Source organism: Rhinopithecus bieti, unplaced genomic scaffold (genome assembly GCF_001698545.2).
Source record: "Rhinopithecus bieti isolate Rb0 unplaced genomic scaffold, ASM169854v2 scaffold_12138, whole genome shotgun sequence".
Lineage (NCBI taxonomy): Eukaryota > Metazoa > Chordata > Mammalia > Primates > Cercopithecidae > Rhinopithecus > Rhinopithecus bieti.
Window position 1 is genome coordinate 150,351 of NW_016807121.1, and position 10,870 is coordinate 161,220.

Sequence of the window (10,870 nt, forward strand, 5' to 3'; positions counted from 1 at the left end):
CCATACTGGCCAGGCTAGTCTTGAACTCCTGACCTTGTGATCTGCCCACCTTGGCCTCCCAAAGTGCTGGGATTACAGGTGTGAGCCACCACACCCAGCTTTTTTTTTTTTTTTAAGATGGAGTTTTTGGTCTTGTTGCCCAGGCTGGAGTATGGTGGCACAGTCTTGGCTCATTGCAACCTCCAACCTCCTGGGTTCAAGCAATTCTCCTGCCTCAGCCTCCCGAGTAGCTGACGTTACAGGCATGTACCACCATGCCCAGCTAATTTTTGTATTTCTATTAGAGACAGGGTTTCAGCATGTTGGCCAGGCTGGTCTTGAACTCCTGACCTCAGATGATCACCCGCCTCAGCCTCCCAAAGTGCTGGGATTACAGGCTTGAACCACCTCGCCCAGCCTAAAATATTTTTAAAGTATAAGATAATCAGGGAAATTAGAACACCGAACTTCAGTAATACTAAAAAGTTATCATTCGGCCCAGTGCAGTGGCTTGTGCCTATAATCCCAACACTTCGGGAGGCTGAGGCAGGAGGATTGCTTGAGCCCAGGAGTTCAAGACCAGCCTGGGCAACGTAGTGAGACCCTGTCTCTAAATAAAAATAAATAAAGTTATTCACTTTTTTAGGTGTGATGATAGTATCAAGATTATGTTTTTTTAAAACAGCCCTTATCTTTTTGGTATAAATGCTAAAACGTTTATGAAAGAAATGATCCAACATCTCAGATTTCCTTAAAATAATCCGAAGGGAGAAGTGGGTGGGGAAAAGAGAAAAAAAAATGCACAATAATTTCCCATTTTCATTCACCAGAAAAGCAAAGAATCAAAAGCATTCCCACACCTTGATGGTAGGAGACTGATTTGGAGTAACTTCTTTGAAGGCTGATTTGCCTTTATCCGTATCAATTTACCATTTGGCTTGGCATTTCCACTGTGGGAGTGTATCATGCAGATAAACCCACACTTGTGTTCAGTGACATACATCTATGGATATTCACTGCATCATTATTTATAGTTGCCAAAAATAAGAAACAATAGAAACAAACGAGGATCTGGGCTGGTTAACAACTGAAGACACAGCCCCCCAAAGGGAGTACTCGGAATATATTCATAACGATATGAACATCAATCAATGCCCAAAATATATTAAGTAAAAAATTAGAAATCAGGGCCAGGACAATGTGAATGACATTTAAATTAAAATAAAACAATTCTGCCAGGAGCGATGGCTCACACCTGTAATCCCAGCACTTCGGGAGACCGAAGCATGCAGATCACTTGAGGTCAGAAGTTTGAGACCAGCCTGGCCAATATGGTGGAACCCCATCTCTACTGGCCAGGCATGGTGGTGGGCATCTGTAATCCCAGCTACTCCGGAGGCTGAGACAGGAGAATCGCTTGAACCCGGGAGGCGGAGGTTGCAGTGAGTCAAGATCACACCATTGTACTCCAGCCTGGGTGACAGACTGAAGCTCCATCTCAAAAACAAAACAAATCAACAAAGCAATTCTGGTGGACAGATTGTGGGAAAAACAAAACAAAACAAAAGAGTACTGTGGATACCAAGTTGCTTGTAGACACAGCCTCTATCTGGAAGGATTCAAAGGAAATCAGAACCCATGCTTGCCTGTGGGGCAGGGTATTGGTGTTCTGGGGCCTGGGGGATGGAATAGGAAAGAGATGTATGCTCTTTACATTATTTTTTTTTACTATATGCATATTAATTTTGTTAAAGCTATTGATTAGACCTATTTTATTACTTACAGTCGTGACTCTGTATCTGCCAGGGATCGGTTCCTGGGCCCCCTCCACACCAAAATCTATGGCTGCTGAAGTCCCTGATATAAAATGTCATGGTATTTGCATGTAACCTACACACATCCTCCCATACACTTTAAATCACCTCTAGATTACTTATAATACCTCATACAATGTAGATGCTATATGAGTAGTTGTTATACTATCGTGTAACAACTGTATTATTATTTAGAGAATAATGACAAGAAAGAAAAACCTGTACATGCCCAGTACGGACACACCATCATAGGACTAACTACATTTTGATCTGAGATTTGATTGAATCTGCAGATGTAGAACCCGCAAATGTGGAGGGCTGACTATACTTAGATTAAATTTCTTTCTTTTTTTAAGAGACAGGGCCTCACTCTGTGGCCCAGGCTGGAGTGCACTGGCACAAACATAGCTCACTGAAGCCTCCGTTTCCAGGGCTCAAACAATTCTCCCACCTTAGCCTCCCGAGTAGCTAGGACTACAGACATGTGCCACAATGCCTGGCAAATTTTGTAATTTATTTTTTGTAGAGACAGGGTCTTACTCTGTTGCCCAGGCTGGTCTCAAACTCCTGGCTTCAAGAAATCCTCCCACCTTGGCCTCCCAAAGCACTAGGATTACAGGCATGAGCCACTGCACCCAGCATAATTTTATTTTTTTAAAGCTGGGCTTGGTTAGGTTCACATTGCCCTGCAGGCCAAGCCCTCAGGAGAGGCACCGTGGAGACAGCGGGGGCTGGGGAGAGGGGCAGCTCTGACAGGAGCTGCAGGGCAGGGAGGGGAAGGGGCAGCACAGGAGCTCCAGCCTGGTGCGGGGAGGGGAGGCATGCTTCTGTCCTCGGTAGCTGACACAGAGTCAAGCACAGACCCCTTTGACCCCAGCTCATCTCTTGCCAGAGGCTGGTAAGTCACTTCAGGGGTCTGAAATGGTGGCTCCAGGTTGTCTGAGTGTTGCTAAGTGGCTGCCCCTAGCTGTCCCCAAACAGGGTGTTCCCTCTGCAGACCTCACCCCCCATATCCTTCTCCCAGCGGCCAAGCTTCCATTAGCCTGCAGGATTGATTATGCAACTCTTGGGAACAGCCGCTCCCAGGAATGCCACCCTCCACCCACAGGCTCCGGCTCCTGCCTGCTGTCCCCCTGGGTCACTGTCAACACTCGTCTCCCCACAGGCAGCTGCACTCTCCACCCCCTCTGGAGCTAAGCTCAAGGTTGGGAACAGGAGGTGGCGGGTGGGTTTCTGAGCGGGGCTCCATCAGGAGAGACTGGCCACTTCTGCCTTTCCCACCCCATGTGTGAAGGAGCAGAAGGGCAGTCACCGGGCTGTCAGAGAAGTGTGGTGGTCCTCTCTCCCAAACCACCAGCATGTCCCCCACGGCTAGGTTCCCTGGAGCTGCCAAGACCCTGTAGTCCTGGCCAGAGCCCCGCTTCTTCCCTTCCCTGGGGAGAATGGCAGGCAGTATCCTGCCTGGAAATCCACTTATGACCCGTTTAAGGTTCCGGCTCTCCTTTTCCCCATCAACAGGTCACACAGGAAGGGGACACCATGCCTCCAGCTCTCCAAACACTGGCTGCCTGGCCAGTCGCCCACCAGCGCCGGGGCCTCCCTTCCAGCTAGGGCAGGGAAGCAGGAACCAACCTCCTCAGGGCTGTCACCTGGGCTGCCTCCCCTCCAGGGGACATGCCCTTGCATGAGGAAATCCACCACCTTCGATTTCTGGAATGTGGCCCCCACCAAAGCGATGGCCCTGTCCACCGCAGCCACCATCCTGAAGACCGCCTCCAGCCTGGCACTGTGCTGGGCCGCATCCTGCTGCATGGCCCTCACCAGCTCCAGGACCTCGGGCCACCCGGCCTGGGTGTCAGTGCAGGGAGCCCCATCAGCCCTGCCCGGGCCTGGTGCCCAGGAGGCCTCCAGCCTGCGCAGGCCCCGCTCCAGGTGGCCCATGTCTCGGCAGATGCTCTGCAACTTCTCTGTGACATCTTCTTGGAAGTGAAGGAGCTGGTCCACCTTCTCGTTCAGCATGTTCAGCTTTTTGTCCATGGTGGTTAAGCAGGCCTTGCCCAACCCTGGCAGCCCCCAGTGCCCCAGACTCTCCTTGGAGGTTCCTGACATGCTGGTGCAGGCTTGACCAGGGTAAGAGTGGGAATGACGAGAGGCACAGACCCCTGGTTCTCATTCAGGCGGTGGTGTCTGCAAGGTCCTTGTCCTCCATAGCTGACAGCCTCCCGGCAGCACCAACCCCCACGATGGCCTGGGCTGTGTGAGGAGTGCAGAGACCCGGGTTCTTCCTGTGCCTCGGCTTTGCTTATCTCCCACCCTCCACGGGCCTGTGAGTGACAGGCCGAGGTCGGCCCAGGCCCTTCTCCTTGGGGCCCCTTTGACATCACGGCAGCATTTAACATTCCTCTCTGAGAGGCTGCTGATGGGCAAATATGTTAAGAATCTGCCCAGAGCAGGCAGGGTTCATGCAACTAATAGTTTGGTTCAGAGGAAAGGAAAGGGTCCTTTGGAGAATGGCACCTGCTGGCTGGGCTCCAGGAGGGATCCCAGGGCAGAGGAAGGTCCTTAGAGGCCCAGAGCCCTGAGGCCACACATATCAGAGTCACAGTACAAAGCAAGACAGAGACAGAAAGGAATGTGAGGCCACTCAGCAAAGTTGTGACTTCTGCCATGATGAACATTTTGATGCTTCTGCAAATTTAAAACAAACTTCAGGTGCCCCTACTACACCAGCGTTCAGAACATGTGTTTAGACTGTCTGTGGGATGGCTGGCAGGTCCCTCCCCACCAGGGCCTTCAGTCACTAGTCACTGGTACCTAAAAATAGAACTGAGGGCAATGGCCCTGGCCACCTGCCAAGTGCTGTCCCGAGGGCCCGTGTTCTTCACTGGGCTCTGGGGGGGACACTCACCAGAGACACTTGCTCCCCCAGTAACAACTATGCAGGTATCAGACACGCAGTTTCCATACTGAAACAGACTTAGCAGGGACCCAGAGCACAACAGGCCTGTGTTTCCTGTGGTTTACAAGTGTTTTTGCCTTAGAAGCCCTTGGTTCAAATAAAACATTTTACAGAAGTATCAGTCAATAAAGCAGACACAAGTAGAGATGCTAAGGTTACCCCCGAGGTGGGGCACAGGGAGCCCCTCAAAGTCCCAAGTACGCCATGGGGCAGTCCGACCTACACCGTTTCTGTCCAGCTCCCCTCGGGCAGAAGGCAAGACCCAGAGAGGGGCATTTGCCCAAGGTGGCCCAGGCAGGCACATGGCCTCCTGAGGATGGTCCAGCCATGGGCAGGGCTGTCCCCAATGGAGGGGCTTTAGTGTCCCCTCAAGCTTCCCCTTCTGAATAAAAGCAATTATTATAAAGTCTGACCTGGACATTTGGAATCTAAAAGCACTATTAGGGATGGGTGCAGTGGCTCACATCTGCAATCCCAGCACTTTGGCAGGCGGATTGCTTGTGTCCAGGTGTTCGAAACCAGCCTGGGCAACAGGGCAAGACCTGGTCTCTACAAAAAATAAGCCAGGCAGGGTGGCACACACTTGTAGTCCTAGCTACTAAGGAGGCTGAGGCGAGAGGATTGTTTGAGGCTGCAATGAGCTCTGATCCTGCCACTGCACTCCACATGAAAGCACCATTAGAGGTGTTGCTATGTTAAACCATTAACCTATCAATGCAATGAGCTTGCTATGCAAATGCAGCTTGACCACAACCTTCTCTACCTACCCCTCTATCCTGCTAGTTGTCCCTGGGCAGCCCACAGAGAAATCCAAACCCATTCCTGAGAGCACAGCCATGGGTGTCATTGGTGGAATGACCCAGAACATGCTAGAAAGAGCAGGGTCTGTTATATTCACCGCCGCTGAAAACAAACACACAAATAAAGTCTCCTTGGAAAAGGAAATTTGAGGGGTAACCCCGTGTTCCAGTCCCTCTGGGGATTCACCGTGTGCCTCAGGAGGACCTCATCTGCCACAGAAGACTCCCCGAGTCGACCAGGGCAGCGGGCTCTCCTGACACTTCATGCTTAGCACTTCCCTGCAGATCTGGGCTCCCTGGGCCAACCTTTGGGAAAATGGTTGCCTAGAGAAGTCTCTAGAAGTCTAACACACCCAGCCCCTGTGCCTCTCCCCAGTTAGTGTCCATAATTTTTGTGGAATAAAATTCCCACCAGACAATAGAGGCAGACCCTGACCTCTGGAGAACCAGCATCCAGGCAAGTCCTAGGTTAATAAAGCCGGAAAGGGCCGGGGGCAGTGGCTCATGCCTGTAATTTCAGCACTTTGGAAGGCCAAACCGAACGGACCATGAGGTCAAGAGATTGAGAACATCCTGGCCAATATGGTGAAACCCCGTCTCTACTAAAAATACAAAAATTAGCTGGGCATGGTGATGTGCACCTGTAATCCCAGCTACTTGGGGGGCTGAGGCAGGAGAATTGCTTGAACCAGTGAGGCAGAGGTTGCAGTGAGCCGAGATTGCGCCACTGGCGACAGAGCGAGACTCTTGTCTCAAAAATAAAATAGGCGGGCGGTGGCTCAAGCCTGTAATCCCAGCACTTTGGGAGCGAGATGGGGCGGATCACGAGGTCAGGAGATGAGACCATCCCTGCTAATACGGTGAAACCCTGTCCTTACTTAAAAATATAAAAAACTAGCCCAGGCGACGAGGCGGGCGCCTGTATCCCAGCTACTCCTGGAGCTGAGGCAGGAGAATGGCGTAAACACCGGGAGGCGGGCTTGCAGTGGACTAGATCGGCCACTGCACTTCCAGCTGGGCAACAGAGCGAGACTGCTGTCTCAAAAATAAATAAATAAATAAATATATATATATATTATATAATATATATATATATAATAATATAATAGGCAGGTGAATGGCCTCATGCCCTGTAATCCCAGCACTTTGGGAGGCCGAGGCAGGTGGATCATCTGAGGTCAGGATTTTGAGACCAGCCTGGCTAACATGGTGAAACCCCATCTCTACTAAAAAAAGACACAAAAAATTAGCCAGGTGTGGTGGTGCATGCCTGTAATCCCAGCTACTCGGGAGGCTGAGGCAGGAGAATCTCTTGAACCTAGGAGACGGAGGTTGTGGTGAGCCGAGATTGCACCATTGCACTCTGTCTCAAAAAATAATAATAATAAAAATAAATAAATAAATAAAGCCAGAAAGATAACTTCAAAGTCTAAATGAATCCAGAGGAAAACACCAAATACCCAGACGTGTATCTATACCAAACATGAATTATCTGAGGCCAGGCACGGTGGCTCACACCTGTAATCCCAGCACTTTGGGAGGCCAAGGCAGGCGAACCACTTGAGGCCAGAGTTTGAGACCAGCCTGGCCAACATGGTGAAACCCCATCTCTACTAAAAATACAAAAATTAGCAGGACATGGTGGCAAGCGCCTGTGATCTCAGCTACTCAGGAGGTTGAAGCATGAGAATCGCTTGAACCTGGGCGGCGGAGGTTGCAGTGAGCCAAGATGGTGCCACTGCACTTCAGCCTGGGTGACAGAGCAAGACTCTGTCTCGAAAAAGAAAAAAAAAAAAAAGAATTAAATTACAAAAGGATTTGTCATGTCTTCATTAAGCAACAAGTTTACAAGGTAGCTCACTTGCTAAGAAGGTGGCTATGGCTGGAAGCTCCCTGAGGGCAGACCAATCCTCTTGGGTTTGGCCTGGATTCCCGGAGGCACCAGCCGCCTGGCACATGGCAGGTGTTCAACATGGAGGAATGAGCTAAGGAGGAGGCAGCAGGAGGTTAAGCAGACCGTCCTGAGACTTCTGTGGAAGGAGGAGGCACCAAAGTGAGCACAGGGCAGGAAACCCTGACAATCCAGGAAGGGAGCTCCAGGGAGCTCCGGGGCCCTGTGGGAGAAAGCCTAGAACACACCGTGGGCAGTTCCTGGGGCTTCTTTGGTGGAAAGGAGTAGCCAGAAGGACCAGCTTTAACCTCTTTCGTTCTCACCTTTACGAGATATGAGTTTGGAGCACATGGATTTCCTGCAGGGATGCTTCTCTCTAACTCTCCCTGATGCATAGGACACAGCAGGGGGCTTGGCCAGTTTTTGTGTGATGGTGCTTGCCCAGAGGATGGGGAGGCATTGACCCCCCAAGCCCAGAGAAGGAAGACCAGAGAAGAGGTAGCTGAACTAGATCGACAGAGCAGCAAATACAATAACCCCTTGTCCTTCCTGGGTAAGGACAGGGCAGTGGATCCTTTCCGGGAAAAAGACAGGCTGACCTCTATTCACCCTAGGTGGGGGCCAGCACACACTAAACCCCAAGACTCTTCCCTGGCCTTCTAGTGACCTAACAGTCTCGGGGATCATGCGGTGAGAGAGATTTCAACACCCTCATTTTATTTTACTTTGTTTTTTTCTAAGATAGGGTCTTGATCTGTTGCCCAGGCTGGAGTGCAGTGGCACAACCACAGCTCACTGCAACCTGGAACTCCTAGGCTCAAGCGATCCTCCAGCCTCAGCCTCTTGCATAACTGGGATTACAGGTGCATGCCCCCGCACCCAGCTAATTTTTAGTTTTTTTTAAATGTCATCACCCAGGTATTAAGCCTAGTACTCATTAGTTAGTCTATACAACAAGCCCGCATGACACAAGTTTACTTATGTAACAAACTTGCACATGTATCCCTGAACTTAAAATAAAAGTTAAAAAAAAAACTTTCTTTTATAGATGGGGTCTTTCAATATATTTCCAGGCTTTATTAACCCAGGAGAGTGGTGGCTCACACCTGTAACCCTATCACTTTGGGAGGCTGAGGCAGGAGGACTGCTTGAGCCCAGGAGTTTAAGACCAGCCTGAGCAACAGAGCAAGACCCCGTCTCTACAAAATAACATATACGTATATATTAGCCAGGCATGGTGGCATGTGCCTGTCATCCCACTTATCAGGAGGCTGAGGCAGAAGGATCCCTTGAGCCTGGGAGGTTGAGGCAACAGTGAGCAGCAATGGAGACACGTACTCCAACCTGGACAACAGAACAAGACCCTGCCTCAAAAAATAAAATAAAATAAAATAAAATAAAATGATATCAAGGCTCTGACTCAAGTTGAAAGTCTGACCTCTCATATTTCTCTCCTTCCCCTCCAGAGACTTCATGGTAAAGGAAGAAAATAAATACACACCTGCAATGATGAAGAGAATGGAAGGGGCTGTTGGTGAATGAGTGTTATCAATGAATTTCTGGAAAACTAGTGGAGGAGAGGTAACTGGAAAAACAAGAAAGAGAAAACTGCAGCCTCACTGGCCACAAAGGTGAATACAGATAAGCATGGAGCCAGCTTTCCCTATAGGACCCCAAAGAGGCTTCAGACCCCGAGACCCCCGGTGGGGTAAATGGGGAGCAGGAATGCAAGACTGAAAAGTCCATCCCTCCTCCTGCCCCACACCCCAGCACAGAAGGACCTGGCCAGGCCAGGCCCACCCTCCCTAGAGATCACAGCCTGCTTCTGGAGAAATGTAATGGTCCACACCATAATAGTTCTAGGGGCTGGCTTTTTGGGGTTTCTCAGTAGCGCCCTACCTGCTCATCCTCAACAAAACCACGCAGTTAATAAGCCTCAACCACCCCCAGCTGTCAGTACCTTCTTCAGAAATATGCACAGAAAAAAGGATCACTGAATGTTCAAAGAAAGCCTTCAAGATGAAAAGGGAAGACTAAAGCAAATAAACAGAAACATGACCATAGAAGAAACAGAGAAAATGAGAAACAGAAAGCTTCAAAAAGGCTGTCATTTGGCGGGGTGAGTGGCTCACACCTGTAATCCTAGCACTTTGGGAGGCCGGGGGGGTGGGGCTCAACTGAGCACAAGAATTCGAGACCAACCTGGGCAGTATAGAGAGACCCTGTCTCTACAAAGACATTTTTTTAATTAGTTGGGTGTGGTGGCATGCGCCTGTAGTCCAGCTCTTTGGGAAGCTAAGGTGGCAGGATTGTTTAAAGCCCAAGAGGCGGAGGTTGCAGCGAACCATGTTCGTGCCACTGCACTCCAACCAGGGTGATAGGGCAAGACCCTGTCTCAAAAAACAAACAGACAAGCCTGTCATTTGTAGCCACAGAAAAGCATGAAAGGCTATTCCATTCTTTAAAAAAGGAGAGGATGCTATGGAAAAAGAACAACTATAGAATAAAAGAGAGGTCTTGGAATTTTAAAATATGAATAGTGGAATTTAAAAATATGAATAATATAATTTAAAATTCAATATAGGGATGAGAAGATGAAGCTAAGATACTATCCCAGAAAATAAAACTACAAGATGAAGACATGTGCAGGAGAGAAAGCTGTTCGACAATGAGTCCAGCTAGCCTCACATCTAATTAACTAGAGTTTCAGAAAGAGAAATGAAAGAAAGAAAGAATTTATAAAAGAAATACTACAGTCATTATGAAATTTTGGAACACAGGGATAAAGAGAAGATTTTAAAACTCCCCACAATGTAAAAGAAAAAAACCACATACTTGTGAGAATTTGTCCCCTTCAAAATTAATGTCAAAATTTAATCCCAGTGTGGCAGCATTGAGAGGTAAGGCCTTTAAGAAGCAACTGGATCATGAGGGCCCTACCCTTACGGGTTAATGGATGAATGGGTTATCATGGGAGTGGGACTGGTGGTTTCATAAGAGGAGGAAGAGAGACCTGAGGGAGCACACTCAGCCCCTTCCCCATGGGATACCCTGGGCCACCTCTGGACTCTGCGGAGAGGGCCCACCAGCAAGAAGGTCCTCACCAGATGCAGCCCCTCAACCTTGGACTTCTCAGCCTCCCTAACTAAAGAAATACATTCCTTTTCTTTATAAATTACCCAGTTTCAGATATTTCTGAAAATAGACTACTATACATACCAAAGAACTAGAATCAGAATGACGTGAAACTTCTCATCCTAAAAACAACTGGATGCTGGAAGAGAGGCTGGCTGTCAAAGTCTAGATAGGAAAGCACTTCCCCTTAGAATTTTGAAGACACTGCACCACCATCAGGGGACAAAATGAAGGGTTTTATGATTTGCAAAAATGCAAAAAATTCATGCTTTTTTTTTTTTTTTTTTTTTTT

At 48.9% G+C, this 10,870-nt stretch overlaps 1 protein-coding gene across 13 annotated transcripts in view; it reads right to left on the bottom strand.

The window, feature by feature from the left end:
• The window catches only part of MYLK3 (myosin light chain kinase 3), a 94,625-nt gene that overhangs the window by 40,808 nt on the left and 42,947 nt on the right, over positions 1-10,870 (bottom strand). For 3 of the 13 annotated variants that reach the window (XM_017880272.1, XM_017880269.1, XM_017880271.1), the window contains exon 1: positions 3,426-4,069. The exons of the other annotated variants lie outside the window; for them this stretch is intronic. In XM_017880272.1, coding sequence (XP_017735761.1) covers positions 3,426-3,902 — 477 coding nt within the window. In that variant the 5' untranslated portion in view covers positions 3,903-4,069. Of the gene's footprint in view, positions 1-3,425; positions 4,070-10,870 lie in introns of those variants that run through there. 13 annotated transcript variants of the gene reach the window in all.